This window comes from Melozone crissalis, unplaced genomic scaffold (genome assembly GCF_028551555.1).
Source record: "Melozone crissalis strain CALT ecotype California unplaced genomic scaffold, PUWL_Pcris_2 ptg000014l_1, whole genome shotgun sequence".
Taxonomy (NCBI): domain Eukaryota; kingdom Metazoa; phylum Chordata; class Aves; order Passeriformes; family Passerellidae; genus Melozone; species Melozone crissalis.
In genome coordinates this window covers 11,988,089-12,012,414 of record NW_026535792.1, presented here as the reverse complement: position 1 = coordinate 12,012,414, position 24,326 = coordinate 11,988,089, and the positions used below count along the sequence as shown (strand labels likewise).

The 24,326-nt window shown below is 38.1% G+C and overlaps 1 protein-coding gene across 1 annotated transcript in view; it reads left to right on the top strand.

The window, feature by feature from the left end:
* The window catches only part of MYO5C (myosin VC), a 33,834-nt gene extending 16,587 nt beyond the window's left edge, over window positions 1–17,247 (top strand). The window contains exons 20-41 of the mRNA XM_054272530.1: window positions 122–287; window positions 651–797; window positions 1,376–1,540; window positions 1,766–1,859; window positions 2,429–2,492; window positions 3,537–3,717; window positions 4,298–4,391; window positions 5,184–5,247; window positions 5,334–5,414; window positions 5,797–5,977; window positions 6,811–6,904; window positions 7,670–7,721; window positions 7,916–8,081; window positions 8,331–8,418; window positions 9,113–9,208; window positions 10,155–10,309; window positions 11,422–11,511; window positions 12,678–12,828; window positions 13,236–13,518; window positions 14,537–14,711; window positions 15,232–15,312; window positions 15,570–17,247. Coding sequence (XP_054128505.1) covers window positions 122–287; window positions 651–797; window positions 1,376–1,540; window positions 1,766–1,859; window positions 2,429–2,492; window positions 3,537–3,717; window positions 4,298–4,391; window positions 5,184–5,247; window positions 5,334–5,414; window positions 5,797–5,977; window positions 6,811–6,904; window positions 7,670–7,721; window positions 7,916–8,081; window positions 8,331–8,418; window positions 9,113–9,208; window positions 10,155–10,309; window positions 11,422–11,511; window positions 12,678–12,828; window positions 13,236–13,518; window positions 14,537–14,711; window positions 15,232–15,312; window positions 15,570–15,722 — 2,821 coding nt within the window. The 3' untranslated portion in view covers window positions 15,723–17,247. The remainder of the gene's footprint in view (window positions 1–121; window positions 288–650; window positions 798–1,375; window positions 1,541–1,765; window positions 1,860–2,428; window positions 2,493–3,536; window positions 3,718–4,297; window positions 4,392–5,183; window positions 5,248–5,333; window positions 5,415–5,796; window positions 5,978–6,810; window positions 6,905–7,669; window positions 7,722–7,915; window positions 8,082–8,330; window positions 8,419–9,112; window positions 9,209–10,154; window positions 10,310–11,421; window positions 11,512–12,677; window positions 12,829–13,235; window positions 13,519–14,536; window positions 14,712–15,231; window positions 15,313–15,569) is intronic.
* The last annotated feature ends 7,079 nt before the right edge of the window (window positions 17,248–24,326 follow it).

The window sequence follows — 24,326 nt, the reverse complement described above, 5'->3', positions numbered from 1 at the left end:
GATAATGGATACCTGATTTTGATATCTCCTCTTTTTTTTGTGCGTGTATGCAATTTGACTGACCAAAGCAATGAGCATGAGAAATCCAGTCTAAGTAAATTTTATTGTCTTTTGAATTAAGGCAAGCTATAACTGCAAGAAATCTGAAGGAAACATGGGCAGCTATAGTCATTCAGAAATACTGTCGGGGTTACCTCGTCCGTAGGCTTTGCCAGCTCATCCATGTGGCTGCTGTAACAATCCAAGCTTACACGAGAGGATTTCTAGCAAGAAAAAAGTATCGCAAGGTACAGCCTATCAAACATCTGATTTCAGTAACTGGAAACAACTTGTGCTCTGTAAAAAATATGAACACAATAGCAATTATTCCTGTACTTTACCTTTTTCCTATCTGGTTCTCGTATCTTCTGCTCTGTTTTTTAGTTTTTTACCAAGATCTCTGTCTGGTTTATGCTGGGTGCAGACCATTTATTGTGATTACTACAATGGCTCAAATGTGCCTGCAGTTGGAATATTTCCATGTTTTTTGATTTTTTTTTTGATATTTCCATGAGCTGTGTTGTGCTCAGCAGTGTATGTAGACTCGCAGGCTGTTATAATTGCTGTGGATTGAGCTAATTAGAGAGGAATGCTAATTCTTTGCTTTAAAGATGCGTGAGGAGCAGAAGGCTGTGGTTCTCCAGAAATACGCCCGTGCGTGGCTGGCCAGGCGCAGGTTCCAGAACATTCGGCGCTTTGTGTTGAATATCCAGCTCTCATACAGAGTCCAGCAGCTGCAGAAAAGGATAGAAGAACAGGTGAGGGGAAGCAGTCAGCTTCTGATTTGTACTAAGTTTTTTATCTTGTCTGCTCTAGTCAAAGATGTTGAGTTGGGAAGACAGGAGAATATGTAAGGGTTATGGTCCTTTATAATAAACTACTAGGCTTTCTACACCCACGGTAGGAAGAACCATCTAGGGTTTCCTTGTATTTTTGGGTTAATTATGCAAATGAGAAGAGTCTGCAATTACCTTTTTGTTTTTTTTAATGTTTCTTGAGTCCATCCAGTCTCTGGATGGGGTTGTTACTGTTAGGATGAAGGATGTGTGAGATATTATCTGGTGCAACATATTTTGTAACTTTGGGGAATTCAATATTATGTTTATTTTGCAGCTTATTTTTGAGAGCTATCCCAACCAAATCATCTTTAAAATGGTAGTTTTCATCTAGTTGACAGAAACAGTCCTGGGTTGAAATAATCATGACTGGGTTGAAATAATCATGACTGAAACCATGGGATGGTGAGCAGAAGTAGGTCAGGTACTCCCTTTAAAATTCTATGGAACAATTTCAGTGCATTTTTCTGTTTCTTTTTATCCTGTCCTGCTCATTGCAGAGTAGGGAAAATCATGGCTTGCTGGAACGATTGACCAATCTGGCTTCAGCTCATATGAATGACGTGGATACAATTCAGAAACTTGAATCAGAACTCGAAAAATTAACTGCTCAAAAGAGAACATATGAAGAGAAAGGGAAAAAATATAAAGAGGACAGTGAGCAGGTAAATTATATTTGCCATCTGTGTGCTTTTATTCTTAATTAATGTTTTCAGTTACTGAATTTATCAAATCCATGATATGAGAGTTTCTAAGTAACCATACTCTTTTGGGGGGAGGCAGCAGGAAAGGAAGAGACTCCATTTATGCTTCTTAAAATGTAAGATCTTCTTAGACCTCTTTCTTCCTCCTTTGTAATTTGTATATTTGCTTACTTTTTGCCTGTACAGAAAATCTTTAAACTTGAGAATCAGAATAAAGAATTACAAGAACAGAAGGAGACCTTAGAAATAAAACTCCAAGAAAAAACTGAGGAAATGAAAGGTACAGTAACTAAAGGGAGTTTCAAAGGAGTTATAGTGGGGTAAGGTCATTTTTTCAGCAAAAATAAATTACTTTTGTTCTAATAAAAGCAATATAAATGCTGAAATTGTAGTAAATTTAAAGTTGGTCCTTCTATTGCTTAGAATGCATAGCACAAGTGTGCAACTTCTTTTTATTTAATAGTTAAATTTGTTCTTTCAGTAGCAGGACCTCTCCTCCTGTTACATGTCCTTTTTCATACACATGTACTCCTTCAAGTGTAGCTTCATCCTCACTTCCTTTAATACACTACTTTTAGGAATCTAATTTCAAAGGACACAGGCACCACATGAGATCAAGTATACTTTAGATGAATAATTGAACAATTTGGTGCTTCAGAATATTTTTGTTTCTATAGCATTACATAATAAATGTACTGTGATAATTTTTGGCACTTGAGAGAGTAATTTCAGCCTCGGAATATGTTAAGGATTACTTATTAAAACAAAACTTCTCATCATGGTTGTGCTTTTTTAATAAATGACACAGTTACATGAAGGTCTTAGAAATATTAAAATATTTTTTGACAGAGAAAATGGATGAGCTCACACAGCAACTCTTCAATGATGTGCAAAAAGAAGAAAACCAGCGAATGTATGTAATCTGAGTTTTATTTCTTTGAAACAGCATTCATTTTTTTCTCTTTCCCTACATTTCTTTGTCTTTCTGCAAATGTATTATGCTGACATCAGTCAGGAATCTGTCCATGTTCTTGGGCATTAGTGCTGGTACTGAAGTACTTCATGCAGAGTTTAGGAAAAGCACGTCCTTGTTTGTAGGTGAGTCATATGCAGGAAATCAGACTGTTCTTGCTTTTGCAATTTCTTGTCTTTTCTTGTGTCTTTGAGAATTGAAAGGCAACTGTGGTGGTAGTGGTTTCTTTGGAGATGTCCTCAGAATTTGGTCAGGAATGGAAGAGCAGCTGATGGCCACACCAGTCAGAACTCCTGAGAACTGAATATGAAAGGACAGAATGGAAGGATTCAGTGTGATGGAAAGGCAGTGTTTGTAAAGGACATTCAGTTAAAAATACAAAGGAAAAACTTTTTTTTTCCCCTTTAGGTATTTAATTTGCAGTAAAAATCCTATTATTAATCAACAAATGGCTGTTGCTTTCAGCATGCTTTTCTTGGATCAAGTGTTTATTTCCCAATAACTTTTCCAGTCCAAGACAGAGAACCTTCAGTGCCAGAGAAGTGCTGTTCTCTCAAGTGTGAAGAGAGCAATCAGTCACTGCTCCTGAGGGCTGGAAGCTCTGTGGTGCTCCAGCTCAGTCTGATTTCTGCTGCCGGCACCCTCAGACTACATTAAGAGGATTTCTTTTCCTAGTATTTCTGGTTTGCTCATTACCTGTGTGATGCTGGAAGCCAATCCAGCAGAAATATTCTGGAAACTGTAAGAAACTGTAAAGGAAAATTGAATATACTAAAACTGTAAGAAAATATAGGGATGTTCTCCTGCCATTATCATCCATTATGTGGGTGGGTTCTGAGGATGTAGGATGGCATTTTCAAGTAATTATGGTTCATTTAAATGTTCTTCAAGGAAGCATGTCCTTCAAATTAAAACTAAAACAAAGACCACTTTTTCACTTATGAATGTAGATTAATAAAATTACCTTTTCATTGTGTGCTTTAGGATACTTGAGAAAAATTTCCAAAACCAGAAGCAGGACTATGAAAAGGAGATTGAACTGCTCAAGGGAGAAATTAAGATTCTGAAAGAAGAAAAAACTCAACTACAGCAACAAATTCAGCAAGAAATTATCACTCAAGATGGCTTGAAAATGGAAGTAGGACAGCTTACAAAACAAGCACAGGTAAAGCATGACTCATTTCATTTTGGAGTCTTTGCTAGAGAAAGCAAGTGGAGAATGTGCATGTTTTGCATATAGATTATCTTCACTATTTTTTTTTTATTTCCAGTCCATTTTTAGGAGAAGCTGTGGTTAATAAACTGTATTTGGTACATCACTGTATTGCATTGTTTGCATGTAGTAGACAATGCAAGTTAGTGCTTGCAGTAATAAGTGCATGTTTTCAAGAGTAATTGTGCTTTAATATGTATAAATTTGAATGTTTAGATCTGTTTTCCTTCCATTTTCCTGAGAAAGTATTCATTTCTCTGGGAATTTTCCATACATGTAGTTTATAAACTGAACCTTACATTAGTGTAAAGTCACATTTTTGTTCTCTGAGTTAATTCCATGGCACAAACTTTTTTTTTCAGTACCTCACATTACTGTTGTGCTCTGTTGCCTGAGAACCAGGTGCTTTAAACACAATGCATTTTAAGCTTTTCACCATATTAACTTGTTCTTAATTATAATTCTGATTTAACTGATACTCTGCCCTTGTCATCCCCTCCTTGTCTCAGTATATGATTTCTGTTTGATTCAGAAAATACCCGAGTTGCAAAAGGAAATTGAACTTCTTCAGACACAGAAACTGGATGTTGAAAAGCAGGCCCACTCACAGAAGAGAGAATTGAGGGGTAAGCTACATACCAGGTAGTGCAGAGAATTCCTAAGTGCAGTTGAGCCAGGCCAGTTTAAATTGATCTCTTCAATGTCAGCTATGACAGAACTCCAGTTCTCTTTCCCATCCCATGGTGGTTTAATTCCATCCATATATATATAACTGAGATCTGGGGTACCCCTTTGAGGAAACTCTGAATTCAGCCATTTCTCTTTTGTTTAGAAAGAAATACTAATGATTTAAAGATCACCTAAAATCTAAACTTCACTTAGAGTTTAACAAGGACCCAAAAATGTGTAAACAGTATATTATGTAGTTTTCATTCGTCCTGTCCTTTGTGCTAGGTCCAATAATGTCAAGCTTAAATAACTTGCTGATTTGGGTTCTGTTTGGAAAAATGTACTTAATAAGCACTACTGTTGTGAGCTTTGTTTAATGATAATAATGTCAAAAAGCAAAATGTAGTAACCTAGCACAAGATGATAAATTATCTGTACTACTCTAGGAGTTGCCCAGATTCAGATCAGGAAGATGGTATTTTGCACTGAAAGTTTAGAAAAAAAGCAGTATTGGTGCTAAATGTCCCAGAGTAGACCCAAGTCCCTCATGGTATTCCTGTGGTAAATCTATATATTTATATTTACTGAGTATTCCTGTGGTAAATCTATATATTTATATTTACTGAGATATATTTACTGAGTATCAGGGAAGACCCTTGTTAGATTTAGGAAGAAGATGGTTTGATCTTTATAATAAAACATGCAGAGAAAATAATGAATTTTATAAACTTTGTGGGTTTTTTTTCCAGAAAAGATGTCAGAAGTTACAAAGCAGCTTCTTGAAAGTTATGATTTTGAAGATGTAAGAAACAGGTAATTTTGTTCTGAGGCATCTTCAAAAAAGCTTAAGAAATGCATTATGGTCATCTGCCCACTAATGGTTCTGCCTTGCATTCTAGACTCTCTACAGAGGATCTGGAACACTTAAATGAGGATGGAGAACTGTGGTTTGCTTATGAGGGCTTGAAAAAAGCCACAAGGTTAGTTCAGTTCTTCAGTGTTTCCAAAACACCAAGCTGTGACCTAGAAGATAAATCATGTGGGTAACAAATTTTACAGTGCAATGCTGAACTTCTGTTAAGGAAATGGACAAATACTACATTGTATGATGAGCTGAGCAGTTTAAAATCAGTTGAATAAACTTCTACCAAGCCAGTGAGATAAGTGTGGATGTGTTAGTCAGGAAAATGTGTTTCCTCTGAGATATCATGCATAACTTTCAACTCCTTTAATGCACAGGTGATGTCATGGAATATCTCTATGTTAATCACAGTACTTTGTTTTCACTTTGTATTAAATCTGACCCATTTAATCAAGGTCATTCTGCATCTGCCATGTTCTTTCTCCTTTTTGTTTTAACAGAGTACTGGAAAGCCATTTCCAGTCTCAGAAAGAAATATATGAGAAGGAGATTGAAGGTTTGAACTTTAAAGTTGAACATCTTAGTCAAGATATTAATCATCTACAGAAATTATTCCGAGAGGAAAATGACATAAACGATGGCATTAGGCTGGAAGTTAGCAGGCTGACTTCAGAAAATCTGGTAAGGTCCAGGTGCAGAAGCACAACCCAGATGTGTTTGTGGCTCTCCAAATATTGTGGGCACGTCTTTGAAACCTCAGGGCTCAAACAAATGGGGCCATGTGAGGTGGCACATCCCTGAGGCTCCCTCCCTGCCTGCTGGGGTGGTGTGTAAGGAGACTGCCAAATTTACTGTCTGAGTGTCCAGCCTGCTGGGACAGCCTCACAGAGACTTTTTGCCTTTTCATTTGCATGAACCTGATTGGAGATTTTTCTCAGAAGCCTCCTCAGAGTTCTGAGGCTCTCCCCACCAGAGGGCAGCTACACGCTCCAAAAGCAGCTACAGGCACGACTGCAGAGCCTGACGCCTGGTGCTGTGCAAAACTGTCTGACACAAGGAACTTGTGTTTATTCCAGAAGATAGCACATGCCATATAATTTGTCTGAAAAATAATCGAGGAAATGTTTTCAAAAAAGAGTTACAAAAATCGAAAATAAAAGGAAAAGTTATTTATTATATTGTTTTTGTAACTGTTTTATGGAATATTGAGGGGGTTTTTTCACTGTTAATTGAACTAGGGAAATTAAAGCCATAGTGTAATTTCCTTTAAACTAGAACAAAACAATGGTAATAGTGGGAAAGTCCAACAATTTGATTAGCTCATTATTTAGTTTTTAAGAGTGGCCAGCAGAAGGTGCCTTCAGAAAAGTCAAACAAGTCAGGCAAGCAAGTTAAACAAGTCCTCTGGTTTGGACTATTGGCAGTTCAGGGTCATGGGGTGACTTAGGAACTACTGCAGGGATTTGAAAAGAAGGAAGGTGCTGAAATACACAAATCTCCCTTTTCTCTAAAAGGTAATCCCAGATCTTAAGCAGCAAGTTGCTGAACTTGAAAATCAAAAATTAGACCTTGAAAACCGTCTTCAAGAGCAGACCACAAAGTTGAAAGGTAATGGTCCCACTGTGGTCCCGTCTTTCTGTTGGTTGAGGGGAACTTGATGAATTCCCTGGAACTGAACTTCTAAAGGCTGAATTAATATTCCATCATGACTTCATTGCCTTATTACTTACTTTCTTATTAGTAAAATGGAAGAAGTGCAATGAAAAATATGTATTAAATCTCTTCTGAAAAAATAAGATGCATGCAAATATGTGCTTTTTTTACCTTTTTGAGGTCATTCAGTTCTGGGTTTTGGAAGTCTCCAAACGTATTCCTTGGGGCTCTGCTAAGAATATGTGAAATGGAGTATGTCCTTTGGAAACAGTCATAAAAAGGAAAGATCATTTGGAACTTAAGGCATACTCTGTGAGGTAGACTTAAGAGAATGCTGTAAAACTCAGGGTGGGAGACAGAGGGAAAAGTTCTTCTCAATTTAGGAAAGCATACCCTGCTGAGGATTTGGAGTGTCTGTAACTGCAGTGTCTTCCTAGGCAACTGATTTAAAATTTATGAGTAGTTTTACTGCCAACTGCAAGAAGTTAGTAGTATCAAAATTCTTCATCCCATATGATTTTCTGTGTGGTATATGAAGTAATCCTATATTTCTCTGATACATTATCTGGCATCAATAATTCAATTTCATTAGATGAAACAAAATTATGAGTGTATGAAAGTTTTACTGAATAGTAGTACTGAACAGTAAATACCTTTGATTTTGTTGTTTCTGTTTTGTTTTGGGTTTTGCTGCCATTTATTATTGAAAAAAAATGGCAGAGATGTCAAATCGGCTGCATTATGAGCTGGAACGGGACAGGACACAAAAACGGTAATTTTAAATTTTTTTTTTTTAAAGAAAAAAGTGTTACTACACTATAAGCTGTAGTAACAGTCACTTAAACTCTTAAATTCCAATCCACTTAAGATTTGCCTTAGAGTGTTTTGTACAGTTAATAGCTAACAAGTGTGATCTGACTGTGCTTTCACAAAAGATTAAGAGACAAGACTTCTTACCTATTTTAGAACTACTGAGGCCCAGAATGAAGTAGACATTAAAGAAAAAGAGAATCTGAAGGACGCCATCCAAGGAATTGAGGGGCTGAGCAATGGTTTGATGCAAGATGAAATCCAGGGTGAACTACAAAGCAAGATAAAGCAAGTGACAACTCGACTTGCTGTGGAAAACATGGTGAGGAAATGAAATTGTCATTAAGAAACTGTACCTGAAATGCAGGATAAAAAGAATGAAATTATGATTTTGTGGTATGCGTAGGATGCTTCTTTAATTAATTTAGGGAGAAAAAAAGATATGAGATTGTTTCTTCCAGCAAATATAAGTAAAAGCACATTATAATATTAATTGTGGTAATAACATGAAGCAGTAGAAAACATTTTTTCAGTCTGTTTACTGTTAACTCACTGACTTTGATTATTACAGGATCTTGAAGAAAAGCTGGACATGAAAGACAGAATAATAAGAAAATTAGAAGATCAAATCAAAACTCTGACAAAGACTATTGAAAAATGTAAGATGTTATGTGATTTATTTTGTTTAATAGCTTTGAATGCTAAGTGTCTGTTTGAAGAAAAAAAATATTTTTAAAAAACTGGAGTTTGGGGTGGAGTTAGAAATTTAGTACCTCAGAAAAATGTGCCAGGGGAATCATCACCACAAATTACATAGAAGTCCTTTCCTGGTGTATTTGTTTTTTCCCCAGCTAAACCACAGACACACAGGGACCTGGTCTAGATGATAAAGATGCAGGCACAGGGATAAGGTCCTGCCAACAGCAGTTAATGCCCACCCTCACACAAACTCTCTGAGCCACCAGTGTTAGTTCTGCATCTGACAAGGAGCCCCTCCCATGAGCCTTCAAGTGGCAGGTGATTCCTGATGTGAAGTTAGTCTGTACAAAGCTCTTACAAAGTAATTCTTCACTACAGGGTGCTCTCGAAAACATTGTAAAGTTGTCTAATGTAGAGGTATAACTTCGCTGTTTATTTTTTCTTATTTTTGCAAGTAATCCCACTGTATCCAGTGAAGCTATTCATGAATAATATATATGTTACTTAACTCATAATGCTTGGAGCCATAAGATAGGAACATTAGTGTGTGCTGTCTTTATTACAGGGAAAACTGCTTTTCTCCAGTAGTTTGTTCTACCATGACCATTAGCTTAACCATTAACCTGGCAGTAACAGTGCTTTTGTGTTTGACAGCTGAAGCCCTTGTGCCCACTGTGCCCAAAGAGTACATTGGAATGATGGAGTACAAAAAAGAGGATGAAGAAAGGATCATTCAAAATCTTATCCTTGGTATTCTAGTAAAACTTGGAATTTTATAAGTCAACAACAATACTCAGAACATTGTAACAAAAACTACAAGGCACCATCTTGCACTTTCATGCAAAGTTGCCTTTTCCCCCGTTCTCTTACCACCAGTACAATTTGTACTGCTCTCTTTCCAGTACTAGATATTTCAAGTACAGAAGTGCTTTATCTGTGTAAAAATAATTTCTCTGACTCCACATAATGCTGACTTTCTTATCTTTCTTACTATTTATCCACCTCTAAATCTATAAATCCCAAGAGCACACCAGGGACTTCAGTTTTCTTTCTTCCTGGTCATCTGCTAAGTCTGTAAGTCACTGTGCTTATATTCATGTGCGATGGTTGCTCTCCTGTCTGTCCTTGCCATGTCTTCCCTTCACTAAAAGGAACTGTACTTTATGTTTCTCTTTTAGAAGGATTTTGTCCCTCATCTGACCTACTTTACAGTATCAGTCTTGCTGCCAAGCCAGCTTTTCTCATTAGTTTACAATTAATAGTGAATTTGACAAATTTTCCATGTACATTTGTACTATTATTAAATTAAAAACGCTTGCCTTTTCTTCTCACTTCCTCACTTTTGAATGTCAATATTTTTGTGAACAAAGGTGTGGCCCTAAGCAATGCTGGAATTTGGTGGGGCATCCAATGGGTAGTTAAATGTAATTTGCTTTTTGAAGTTGTCATGCCTGGCATAGCCATGCTAGACCCTAGAATTTGCTACAATACTCTCCTACCCCCCCAAGAAAATATAATTAATACTCATATGTGAGCAATATTGTTACAGAAGTGGTCAGAAACAAGAGATTCACCAGTAAATCAGTTATTATGTGACTGGTCACTGCAGAAAGGAACATGGTGCTTGTCTTTTTTGGAATGATACACTGAAAATTGGATTTTTCCGTAATAAAGCAGATGACTCTCCTCCATGCAGATTTGAAGCCCCGTGGAGTTGTAGTTAATATGATTCCTGGCCTTCCAGCTCACATCCTGTTCATGTGTGTGAGGTATGCAGATTACCTGAATGATGCTGACATGCTGAAGTCTTTCATGAATGTAACCATTGATGGCATCAAGCAGGTTGTTAAGGTAAGAGCTGTGTTTGATTGTACTGTACTGTGCTTTTTGGTTTTTAACACAAGGTTTACAAGATGCATGCGTGGTACCTGGGGAATGCCAACACTTCCACTTGCTGATGTTCCTAGAAGGGAATGATAATGATTAGTGACACTTTTTGAGGATGTAGTAGCATCTCTGTAAAGTCTCCAGCTGAGGTTCTGCTGTGCTGAACATGGAATCCACAGAATGCATTAACATAAATTATTTTTATCTGAAGATGTTGTTGACAAAATCATTTAAAGCACTGTACATTTTACAATGAGTAGCTAATTAGGTGAAGTGCACCTGTGCTTTCAGCACTGTTCAAAGTCAGAGGGACAGAAATGAAGGCTGGTCTGTCTGGCAGCAAGCTGGTAGTGGGCTCTGAGGAGGTGTTTGCACTTCTTGGCTGCTGGTGTAATTCTACATGTCACCTGTACTGCAGCACCAGAACCCAAACGATTAAAATCAAATTGCCAGCCCGTGTACAAAATTAAATTATAAACAAAAACTGCTATGTTGTATGCATAACAAATTCAGCTCTGTGAATGGATTTATAGTGGAATGAAACACCAGACACTGGGAGGAAGCACAGGCAGGAATGGACTGTGGTTTATGCAGTTGAATGTGTTGTACAGAGAACCTGTAAGTTTGTACACAAACAAATTTATAGCACAGTTTATCCAATAGAGAAGCTTGTGTTTACTCAGCTAATAAAAATAAGAGATAGATAGTTAGAACTGCGTTTTTATATTTTTTGCAGTGCAGTTTCATTTGTGAATGCAGGTGTTGTTCACACTTCTTTGCAGGAAGCCCTCCAGCACACTACATATCCACAGGAATTGTAAAACTGTTTGTTCAGGCTTATTATTTAGCCTGTCTATTAAGAATACTTAAGCAGTATTTACCAAACAAAGAGGGATCTTTGCTAAGTGTTAGCCTGAAAACAGAGCAGGATTTGTTCAGCACCTTTTAGATGCTCTGTGCTCCTTCTGCTATAGATAGACTCTGTTCTACCAATGCTGTAATGGTCTTAAGTTTAATTATTGAATTAACCTTGTGAGACAATACCATAGTAAGACTGCTTTACTTACCATTTTCAGGAACATTCAGAAGACTTTGAGATGTTGTCCTTTTGGCTTTCCAACACATATTATTTTCTTAACTGTTTGAAGCAGTACAGCGGGGAAGAGGTAGGATTGATTTAATAAAATGATTCCATTACTTTTGACAGATTTTAATTGAAATTCAAAGTAGCATTAATTAATAAACTATTCACCAGTTCACCAGTGTGCCTTACAGGTATTTATGTATTCACATTACCCTGCAGTGGTGTTATGTGTCTTATACAAATAATAAGACAGTACAGAATTAATGGATCAAGGGAAATGAAGAAAACATCAAAGTGCTAAAGTAGGTTAAAGTCATGGCATGGAAACTGCTACTTAATTTGAATCTTTCCACATGAGTTTAATTTGAGCTGGACTTCAGATATCTGACCATGTATATATATATAACAGCTTTGCTATTTTATAATTAGGGCCATTCAAATATGTACTGATACCAAAATAGAAAAAACTCCGGAAAGAAGCAAAACAACAAGCTGTTCAGGTTTATCCCTTATCTCACTTGCTTGTTAAGCTAAATCTCATCCTGAGATTCAAGTTTCTTTTCAGCTGGAAACTCTGACTGTATTTTAAGAGGTTTTATAGACTTGGGTGTCCTGAGCTGGGCTTGGAGTCGCTCCCTCTCGTGGCCACAGCGGGGTCACTCGGAACCCAAACCTGATAAGCTTTATCACCAACACTCTGTGACTGGGGTTGCAGCAGTAGGGAAGGCTCTGAATCCAGAATTTGCTTTTAATCTGTGTTCCAATGAATATTAAACACCTCACACAGGTTAGGATTCGGAGTAGACTTTTGAAGTCCGAACTTTGCAAATGAAAAGTCCAAAAATTATATCCCTTTGCAACAATACAGCATAAATGTTTTTGTTTGCCATTATAGCTGAAAGAACTGTGTTGTTGGCTTTTTTATGGTTTGGTTCTTTGTTTTTTTTTGCGGGGGGGGGAGTGGGTAGGGCAACAAGAAGAGAACAGGGAGGGTTTGCTTTCTGTTTAAGAGATCTGGGAGTTGCTCCAGAGTTCATTGACATCTATGCGTGTCTTTCCTTTGGCTTTAGGAGCTAAGCAAACGTCAGCATTAACTGGAAAATTCAGTACAGGAAGCACCCATTGAAATTAGCTTTGACTCATTCTGTGTTCAGCCAGAAATGGAATGAGTAACTCCAACACATTGCAGTAACAATTTATAATTACCACATTATGTGATTTCTAATTATATTTACTACTCACTTATAGGAATTCATGAAGCATAACACTCCACGTCAGAATAAGAACTGTCTGAAGCATTTTGATCTCTCAGAATACAGACAAATTCTCAGTGATTTGGCCATTCAAATATATCACCAGTTCATTATTGTAATGGAGAACAACATTCAGCACATGATTGGTAAGACAACAGCAATCCAAGAGCGCCTAAATGTGACTTGTGAAGCATATGAGGAAAGCTCATTCAGGGAGGCAGAGGGTGGGACAGACTCCTTTCTCCTGATATTTATACTGAGATGTTCCTACATGTGTCTTTCTACGCATACAAATTTCACTGAATCATATATTCCCAGACTTTTTCCTCAAAACTTCCTAGTTTAGGATAATGCTATGAATCTGAGCAACATCATACAAAAATAAAAGGCTTTTTAAAAATTGTGTGCTCTGGAAGCCTTTGTCAGTATCTTATTTTTCTTGTATCAATTAACTTCTAAAATATCCTGAAAGTAGGTTTTGTTCAATAATTAATGTAACTGAAAGGAGCCTTGGGAATTTTGATTTCATCAGTTATTTTCTGTTGTATTTCAGTACCAGGCATGCTGGAATATGAAAGTCTTCAAGGAATTTCTGGCTTGAAACCTACGGGGTTCCGTAAACGTTCTTCCAGTATAGATGACACGGATACCTACACCATGACCTCTATCTTGCAGCAGCTCAGCTATTTTTATAGCACTATGTGTCAGAATGGCTTGGACTCTGAGCTCCTAAAGCAGGCAGTGAAGCAGCTTTTCTTTCTGATTGGAGCTGTCACCCTCAATAGTCTCTTCCTCCGCAAGGACATGTGCTCCTGTAGAAAAGGAATGCAGATAAGGTAAAGCCAGTAAAGTTTCCACAAGCCTGAGAATGAATTTTTAACACTTTTATGTAATGTTCTTTACCTCTAAGTCACTGGGTATTCTGTGACCATTCTGCTGGAAGTAGCCAGTTTGTTGTTGTTTTTACTTCTTTTGGAAAATCAAATCTTCATATTTTGGGCTGAGCTTTCCCAATGTGACAACTGTAAATTGTTCTTTCCATGGAAACACTAGTGGAGGAAAAGGCAGAGAAAATTACAGTCAGAAGCTTAAAGTCAGGCATGGTTAGGATTCTTTCCATGCTAGCTCATCTGTGATGTGACCAACAGTATTTTTAATTCTTTCTTACCACAGTGAACAGGTGCAGTGTCCCAGGGCTGGCAGGGATACAAAAGCTGACTTGCATGTTTTATGCTCTGTGACAAGACAGGCACTGGGACAGGGCCTTGGAGGGTGTAAATTGAGCATCATCTCTCCTGTTGCAAGCATCAAGGAAATATGCTCCTAACTGTTTGCAGAAGAAACAGTGCATTTGTTTTCCATGAGTCAGTCTGCAGGCTCAGGGGAAGAAAAATCAGTAAAATCTTGGCCCATCTGGGAACGTTATTAGAAGAAAGCTGATCATCCTTTATAAGCCTGGCCCTGCTTTGCAACAGCAAAGATTGTTCTCATTTCCTGTACGTGCTCAGTTGCAAATAAATGTTTTAATGCCATACAGTGCAGTAGACAATGCCAGTATATGTTAGTAATTTTCTGGAAACAACAGCTAAACTAATAACTTGCTATCTATTAGCCAAGCTTTAAAAAATAGACAATTAAGAAAAAATAAGAATTGAAATATAACAAGGATTTAATTTATAGTTAAATAAGCTATTAATTGTTTGATTTTTATGAGCTGCAGGTATTGTGTTTAGCTTAAAATATATTAATTTGAACACAACATTAGAAGACTCTTTCTTCCTTAGCAGTCTTCAAAGTAACCTGCTTGTCAAGGGGAACCTGACATTTCTGTTCTTTGTTCATGGTTTAACCCAGATGTAATATCAGCTACTTGGAAGAATGGCTTAAGGACAAGAATCTTCAAAGCAGCAATGCCAAAGAAACGTTGGAGCCCCTGTCTCAGGCAGCCTGGCTCCTTCAGGTTAAAAAGATCACAGATGATGATGCCAAGGAAATTTGTGAACACTGCACATCTCTTTCTACTGTGCAGGTAATGAGCCATCTGTTTTCTTCCGGCAGCACTGATTGCAGAATCTTAGCTATCTAAAATAATTTGTTGCAAAAAGCCATTGGACTTTCATTTCATAAAAGTCACATTCTTCATCATTCCACATCATCACTTGTTATATTGAATTTTAACTCCTTATTCCTGATTGCTTTGAGCATTTTAACTGCTCCCATGGTGAACGCTTTCCTGCTTTGTTGTATGCCACATTTTTGTTCCACAATGTATTTTTTTTAGTATGTCACAGGGTTTTTTTTATTATTTCCCTTAATAAATTCAGCTTTTTCTACATCTCCTTGATCTGCTGACACCTCTGGAAATGAGTCATAGCAATCATCATATATGTAACAACTCAGTAGGTGACAAGTCAAAATTCTCTCTTTACTGCAAAATGTTTTACTGAAGCCTTAATTAAATATCAGTAAGAATGTCATAATAATGCTTACTTCTTTTTGTCTTCTCCCTTTTTATGACACACTAAAATAGTCTTTTGTAATTTGAGCAGATAGTTAAGATCCTGAACTCATACACTCCAATAGATGACTTTGAGAAAAGAGTGACTCCATCCTTTGTTCGGAAGGTCCAGGTAAGAGCTGCCCTTGCTGTTTCCATGTTCAGCTCACAGGGTGCTTCACACACTTGAGTTTTGATGCTTTACAGTTGTACTTGGCCTTTACATCACATTATTACTGAGTAGCTCATCTTCTAGACACTTGAAAGTGATGCAAGCAAATCTGCTTAACATCATGGAAAAGCAAGATTTGCCATGGGAAGAAAGCAGTGTGCTGGCTTTGCTTTGATTCTTAATTCATTGTTTTCACACTCTTTCTGTTCTGCTTTCAGGCTATGCTAAACAACCGTGAGGATGTCCCACAGCTGATGCTTGATACCAAGCATCTCTTCCAAGTGACGTTTCCTTTCACCCCCTCTCCACATGCTTTGGAACTGATACAAGTCCCCAGCAGCTTCAAACTTGGCTTTCTCACGAGGGTTTAATAAAGCCAGTGAATTGGTATTTCCTCAGAGACTCTATAAAGACAGCAGACTGTCATGGTTCATTTCACCAGCTGCTGGATAGCATGGCAGCATGCAGTGAATTAAGCTGTTAAAAACTTCTTCCTTGGTCAAGACTTGAAGAGTAGGAGTAATTTTGTCTTGTTATTTCCTTCTCCCTTTTCTTACTCTTCTTCCTTCATTTCAGTCCTACAAGAATAACTTTATATCATCACCTGGACACAAAGCTTACCGTACAGTTTTAGCCCACAGCTGACAAGAAAAGCACTTACCTGACAAGTTTGCATTGCTGCCCTGTCAGCAGCAATCAGAGGGGAAGACTGGCATGTGATAGATGTTACTGCTTTACAATTTTCTTTGCCTTCACTTCCTGTAATGAGAGGGTTTTTTTTTCTTCCCAAGGCAATTCTGTTCTTTGCCTTGTTATATTTGAGACTGGCTTTCACCTTTCTGTGAAGAGGGGAACTGAGATCACTCTAAGAGAATGGCTGTTACAAACCCAGAATGTCTTTTTGTAGGCAGGGTGGCTCAGCTCTCTGAGTGCTTGCGCTGCAGCTCAGGCACTCTGCACAGCTCCTTGGCCAGAGCAGGGACTCAGGAGCTCTTGTTGGAGACAGCTTTCAGTTCTGTTCTCTGCAGTGCCAAGTTTGGATTCAATATCAGTTATTGTAATAGAAAAGTTAGATATAAAATTCATGCTATTATCCAGGTTTGAAGTACAAGCTTGGTTCTCTGAAAGGCAGGAGTCATCTTCTGGTTTGGTTCCATCTGCAGTGCAATGTACTTCAGAATACACACTGAGTATGCACACAACACCTTTCTGCCTTTCTCGTTTTGCTGGTTTCCCTCCTCCAGTCCAGAAACTGGAGCAGATGCAGCAACTGTGGTCTGGTGTTAATGATAAACCAAGCTTAATTCCTTACATTTCACCTTTACTTACATAATTTCAGTTGCAGGATCCTTAAATGCAGAAATGGCCTCCTTTCTGCTTTGTTCAGCCTTCTCCCTGTGGTCAGGGAGTAAAACATAACTTTATTTAGTTCTGGACCCTGTCAGAACAGCAGGGGAAATAGCATTCACCTCACCACAAGGGTGACTGTCCTTAAATAGGTAACTAATGCTGGGTTTCTAGTACTCTGTTTGCCATAGTTATTAAAATCAAGTACTAAGGCTCTGAAATAGCTAAAGGAATATAATATAAATAGCTAATGAATTGAATTAATTTAAGGAAAAATGTCTTTGATTGTTTTTTACTATTACTACAGTGTTAGTACTTGTTTAATTTCACAAACTACCTTTAAGTATAAAGAGGGAATAATTCTTGCTATTTAGTGTTGCTGGTGCTTACCATGTACAGTGTCATATTCCTCATGATATCCACAGAGATACAGTCAAAATATATGAAGGAAACATTTTGTGGTTTGTTCAATAACAATAAAAGCTGTACAAAAGATAATACATGTAGGTAAACTATTTTAACCTGTTAAATAAAGTAGTTTTAAATCAATTTGTAGTTCTTTGTGTGATGCAATAGTTATGTTTCCAGTATGGAATCATTTGAAAGAAGTTACTTGGAACTACGTGAACAGTTGTGAGTGTTGTACTGCACCAGAAACATTTATTTAATTTAGTTGCTTTGCTGTAACATTGTGTCTCTTCCTGTCAGCATTGTGTGCTGTCCTTGGCTCCTCATGAATTTCTGGAAATAGTTTAATGGAAGCAACTTTTGTTGCTGCAAATTGTGCACAGGGTTTTTTTGCAGCTCCTGGAGCTGTGTGTCTGTTACCTGGGCTGATGTGAGGGAAATCACAGCCCACCCTTGCATCCACATCACAGAAAAGTGTCAAGGTGCTTGTGCTGTTGTGACAAAAAATTGTTGATCAAGGGAAACTGTTCTGACAATCTGATGCTACTTTGAGAGCTTTTTGTGGAGTGTGCTATTAATGCTATGTATGCAAACAACAAGGTATATTTTTAAAACAACGTTTAAAATTTTCCAGCTTAGTGTATGCTCTCGGAACTTATCTTGCTTTTGCTGATATTAATGCCTTCAGATAGAATTTAAATACAAAACTATTTTTGTTCTCTGTTATTCTTCTGGTTACAAGGAGCAGTTTTAGTGAAGGGCTTTAGTGAGATTAACTTGCCTAGGATGATGCTAAAGGAGAAAGGTATTTCATTCAACTGGGAAAGTGTTGAATGGTGATCCTCACTGCAGTGGGGAAGCACTGAAATGGCTTATGGAGAGATGTGTAAGATGCTTTTGGCATTTTTGGATGTGTTTAGACTTGTGACTCCTGCAGTTTCTGGGAATAGACCTTAGCAGCACAGGTGGTCCCTTTCAGTCCTGTGCTCCCATGATATTCTAATAAAAAATGATTAGGACTGGTTTCTTTTACCCAAGTCTACTAGGCTGAGGTTCTGTTCTGTCTTTTTTCCCTCAGATCCCCTTGACTACCAAATGTGAAATCTAATGGCATTAATTCAGTGCCTTCCATAGAATCTTAATAATAGATGTGACCTTTGGCAGTTCTTAAATTTTTCAGACGTTTTCATAAATATCCCCAAAATTTTTTCAAAGAGTGCAAGAAAAGCAGCAATTTTTAATCCTGTTGACTTTAAATTTGCTGTCTTAGAAGAATTGTAGAAGTATAACCAAGGAAGAGCCAGCATGGACACTAATCAATTTGTTAGACTTGTAAGTTTTTGTAAGAATATGAGATAAACTTAATATTGGCAGTGCTGTTTGTCAGAATACAAACAGCACTGCCAGTTGATAGTAGGAAAAAGCAGTTGTCAGGTATATTTCAACTTTAGTATTTGTTAACAGGCAAATACTTGTTTATAAACAAACCATCAAAAAACTGCTGTATAGACCAGGTAGGTAAGGTCTGGCTTGTCTAATAGTTTCTGCTCTTTATTCTATGTTCTAAAAGAAGGCAGTTAAAATAAAGTCATTATCAGTAATCCCCAGTATGTAACTGATCTGAGGTGATGCAACTGGAGAGGCTGAGCTTTAAATACCTTTAAGTAGAATTAATAGGAAGGTTGTCTTTCTACAGTTAGCAGCTGCACAGGGCTTACTTAGCCATCTTGAGAATCTCCAGGTTCTTGCACTCTGAAAAGGTGGGTAATATATTTTTTTTTGTTTTACCACAAGATTCATTGTACAGTATTTCTCTGTAATAACACATTTCTTAATGATTCACTATCTTAAAATTTCTTATGTAACTTTAAAAACCTAGTAAGGTTAAAAATTCAGTCTATAATGCTAGAACTTGTAATGGTTTTAGACCTTTTTACTTTAAATATCTTTGTAAAATTGTCATAGTGATGGATTTGTATACTATGTCAGCAGTAATACTGCTTTTTAATTATTCACAACTTTTGGTGGCTTCTCTTGGAGAAGAATTTTGTAATGTGTCATAATCTTATCTGAAGTAAAATACTGATAGCAGGTGTGATTTCTCCTGTACATTACTCCAGCAAATTCTCATATATTATCAAAGATTAATTCTGCCCAGAGTATTTATTCCAAGCCTAATAGATCCTTGTCAAAAGTGTCTGGAGCTACTGATGACATTTCGTTCAAATAAGATCAGTGGTTCCTCAGGGATCACTAATTCTGAGAACCTTGGAATAACAGGTTATTCACTTGTCAGTGTCCAGTTTTAAGGATCTAGGAGAGCTGAGCCCAGGCACTGCAGGCATTTTACAGCACTGAGAAGCTCCCTGGAAAGGGTGGCAGCTTGTGGTCTCTTATTCACATTTGCAAAAAAATATATTAAAAGCTTCAGGCCATATTTGCTGCTTTTCATCAAGTGGAATATAAACCTCCTTGACTGTTGACTGAAATCTCCATGCAAATTTTAAATTATTACACTGCAGTTCCTTCCAGGACAGATTTCTTCTTCCCACGTGTTTTGGGATGAAATCATGCATCCCCTGGAAACAACACCAAAACTTTTATTGACTTAAAAGTGGGCAGGATTTCTGCATTTATTGTCTTACTTTCCAAATAGTCCACTGAAATACGTAAGCATAAACAGCAGGATGGAGACAAGTACACAGAGCAAACTTTGATTTGATTTTTATATAATGTCCAGCCAGACAAATTCTAAAATGTCATAGGTCATTGAATTTCTTTTGTTCCATTTAAATCTCTCTTACGATAACAACTTCTTATTGTTTACCACAAATTCATTTTTTATGTACAAGTCTAAATATTGTTTAAAACTTCCATTTTTAGAAGAGGTGAAAGGTCTTATTTTCCCTATGAAAAATGTACAGACAAAACTGACACTGTAATATTATTCTCATTTGTTTTTCTGACTTTCAAGTAGTTTTTAATGCTCTATCGGTAGTGCTTTGATCTTAGAGATGTCTGGCTTGAGAACAAAAGTGGATTTGTAATGACCCAGCTGTCAGTGTGCTTGAAGCATCAATTTCTGCTCAAACAGCATATTGATCATAATATTTTGTAGCTGCTGCTGACCAAATCCTAGGTCATATTATCAGCTTTAAAAATAATGCATAATAATGACCATTTTATAATGCAGTGGAAAAAACAAAATGTGTTGATCAGTGCAGGTTTCTCAGAAATCCAGCTGTTGCTGTGGATTTCAGGTTATTGTCTGCTGGCAGTGGCTAAGTACAAATTAAAAGTACTTTCCCACATGTAGTGAGCCCATAAGCACAGCACATATTATAAGGGTGTGTAAATATGTTTTGCTATATGTTTTTCTTCATAAAAAAGACTCTGCAGAGCACATGACTGTCTTGTATATAGTGACAGTTCATCCAGCCTGAGGGATTAGTCACAGAGAGAGATTATCCAGCCTACAGATGTCTATATACAGCCTAGGCTCCTTAGCTGGCACAGCAGTGGTGGGAAGCTCTGTGCTGGACTTTGTGCATTGTGAAAAATGCATAATTTATGATTGGCTTTTTGGAAGTATTAAACTGTATATTATATGTGTTATGTTAGAAAGTTACCCTGTTTAAATTTTCTTAAGTAGTGAGTTAAATATAGATTCAGGTTATAACAATTTTAAAATAGAAACTATGCTCTGTAAGATGCTTTTTTAAGAGAGGACTCACAGTTAGATAGCAGCCAGAGGACACTTAAATCTTTCAGAAAAAGAGGATTTATTGCTCTCTTACCAGAAGAAACAAATTTCCTCCTGCCTCGCTCATGTATGAAGAGCCATTTGAATTAAGAGGAAGAAGTTGATGATGACCAGACAGAATCCTGTATTTGAATGGAATTTATGCATCCTTTATGAGGTGTATGAATATGCAACAGGTTATTGTTTTTAAGGGTTAATCTTCTATTAACATGGGTCCTTTTTTGGGCTTATGTTGCCCAGAAAAAGATACCCAAACATCCGTAACTCTTTGTTTCTGTTGTCTCATATTGTCCTAATCCAAATTGTCCAAATTATTGTTACTCTAATTATATCACTATTTTTATAACCATTTTATTAATATTAAACTTTTAAAATTTTAAAAACAAGTAATTGGCATTTTTCACATGATGCTTTCCTCCTTCTTCTCTTTCAGCTCTGGTGACCCAGCAAGATGGACCAGACCTTTTTAGCAATTGTGTTTGGTCCCTGTGACAAGTGCAGCAAGGAGAAGCCCCTGAGGCCGGTGTCTGTGAAATCAGAACAGCGCAGCTACTGCTCGCTCTGCGTGGAGATGGTACGTCATGGTGCCACTGCTGTCACTGCCACTGGTGCCACTGGAGTCACTGCCACTGATGTCACAGCCACTGGTGCCACTGGAGTCACTGCCACTGGTGTCACTGCCACTGATGTCATTGGTGTCACTGCCTCACTGGTGTCACTGCCACTGGTGTCACTGCCACTGATGTCACAGCCACTGGTGCCACTGGTGTCACTGCCACTGGTGTCACTGCCCCTGATGTCATTGGTGTCACTGCCTCACTGGTGTCACTACCACTGTCTCACTGCCATGCTGTGGGCACCTCAAACAACAATGGGAATGGAGCACTGGTCTCTGAAGTTGCATTTTCTGAATAGCAAATAAGTATTGCTCGGCTCACAGACTGCCAGACAAACACCTGGTGTTTCCACAAACCTACAAGCAAGGTGGCCTCAGGGTTCAAGGATATTTTTTTGTGATTCTTGAGTGGAGAATGGCCATGAGCTTTTTACCCTAGGGCACCACACTTGCTGTGCAAGTGTTATGTGCCCATCTCTTCCCTGAGATACAGAATCACAGAATAATGAGGTTGGAAGAGACCTCTAAGATCATCAAGTCCAACCTATGCCCTAACACCTCAACTAGACGATAGTACCAAGCGCCATGTCCAGTCTTTTTTTAAACACATCCAGAGATGGTGATTCTCCCACCTCCCCGGGAAGAGCATTCCAGTACTTTATTATTCTTTTGGTGAAACATTTCTTCCTAATATCCAGCCTATATCTTCCCTGAACATGTGTGCTCTGCTTGGCCTATGATCTTGAGTTTCCCCCTTGCCTTTGAAAGAACCTACCAACAACAACAACAAAATATTAAACCATCACAAGAAGGTCATTCACTAGAGATAGAGGAGATGACATTCACCTAGTCTCAGACACCAGGGAAGGGCTGTCACAACTCCTTTGTGCCCACATTTCCTGCTGTGACCAGGTTGTCTCCTGGGTTATCTGCAGTACTTGGGTCAGAGCTGGAAGTTGCTACAATGAGGATAAGGTGGGGAAAAGTAGCAGAGCAGTGGAATGTCTTCTGTTGAAGGCTTTCTAAGCTCCATCAATTATTGGTGAGGTGATATCCCACTCTCCTGGTAGGGAGCTCTGTTCCAGAGACATCACAGTGGGTTTTTTAAGGTGAAATATACAGCTAAGGTCATGAACCTGTGTGGCTATTGAAGAACTGGCCTCCAAATCTCCTTTTGTAAACTTCAGAATTTTGCTGTCCAGCTTGCAGTAGTTTTATTTTATCTTCCTAAACCATTTTGCATTATCAGTTGGATAAGACATCCATCACTGTTTCCTCCCCAGAAGTGTTCTCTACCGTAGGGTCCAACAGTTTGTTGTGTTTGAGTGTCAGATGAAATGATCTCTGCAGAGATGCTAAGAGGCTTGGCAAGCTGTGTTTACACAGCACTGTTGTACAGGCAGATGAGAGCACTGATTTGGAGGTGTAGGTGGTACATGCGTACACTTTACTGGCTGACACAGCACATTCCCATGCATTGCTTTGTTTAGGAGGAAGTTTAGATGTAATGATTGCGAGACAAAAGGCAGCCCCTTCCCAGTTTATTTGCTTCTCCCGACTGAAATTGCTGCTTTGTTCAGGTCCTTCTTGGCCAACAGCCTTCTTGGCTATTTATTCAGTAAATTTTTGCATGACTTGATAAATGCATGCTGGAATTGCAGGAAACTGGCTGTTTGTTATTTACAGTTCCTGCAGCTTTCTCCCTGTTATTGGCAGTAAGGAGGTCAGACTCTTAGCAGCTGGAACAGCTGGTAGGTGGGAGCAGCCTGAGACTTCAGGAGGAATTGCATCAGTACCTAACAGCCTGTTAGGCTTCCTATTGGCACTGCAGAGGGGCCTGGGGCTCTCTGGTAGATCTGGCTTTACCTTGCTTCATATTTTCTAAAAGCTTTAAAAGCAGATATTCCGAACACAGAGAGCTCTTTGCACTAGCACAAAAATACACACGAGTAGGGAAATTCCATCCTTGACTTTTACATTTTTTTTTTCAGAGCTGTGTGTATGCTTTGGCTTATATCAAAATGCACACTATATCCTTTGCCTCAGTTGTGTTTGTGGATGCATGTGCATATTGTGGTGTCTAACTGGCTGATCTTTCTGCAGCTCCCTGATGTGCCCATGCAGCTCCTAATTTCAGTCCAGCAGATGTATACATGCATTTTCATCAGCCAGTCTTAGTGATTTCCCCAAAAACAACATATGTTGAGGGATAACAGAATTAGAAATTGCTGATTCCCAGTGTTGACATCATCCTACTTCAATTGTTTGCCTTTTAGACAAAATAATCCTCTTCCCCTGGGGTTTTGCCTGCTTTGGAGTTTGGTGCTAATCAGTAGAAACTCAGTGTTTGCTGGTTTAGATTCACCACAAAATTAGCTTACACCTTGAAAAGATACCAGCTGCTGAATTAGTGAGAAAGGAAACTTATTTTAAAGGCCTGGCTGTTGAGGTAGGCAACAATTTGTTTTATACTGCTAGATCCTTCATTTCCCCAGTGCTACTATTGCCAGAGCAGGACCAACTTTCTTCCATGGACCCCCATCACTCATCACTGCAATCTGGTGTATTTGCCATGTGTGGCACTCATTGATGTAGTACTAAGATATCATTTAAATTGATTCAGCCCTGGTTCATTTTTTTTAAAGCTCCCAATTGGCCTTACTCTAACCTGTTTTTTTAAATGGTTAGCTAATGATGGCATGGGCAGTTAAGCAGGAGCTGGTCAGATGAATTAAATTTTTTAAATTTTTTTTCCAAACCAGAGAAATATACGTTATGTATCACACAGTTCTACAGCTCAGTCTGTTCAGCAGAGGCTTCCCTGTCACCTCCTGGCTCTGC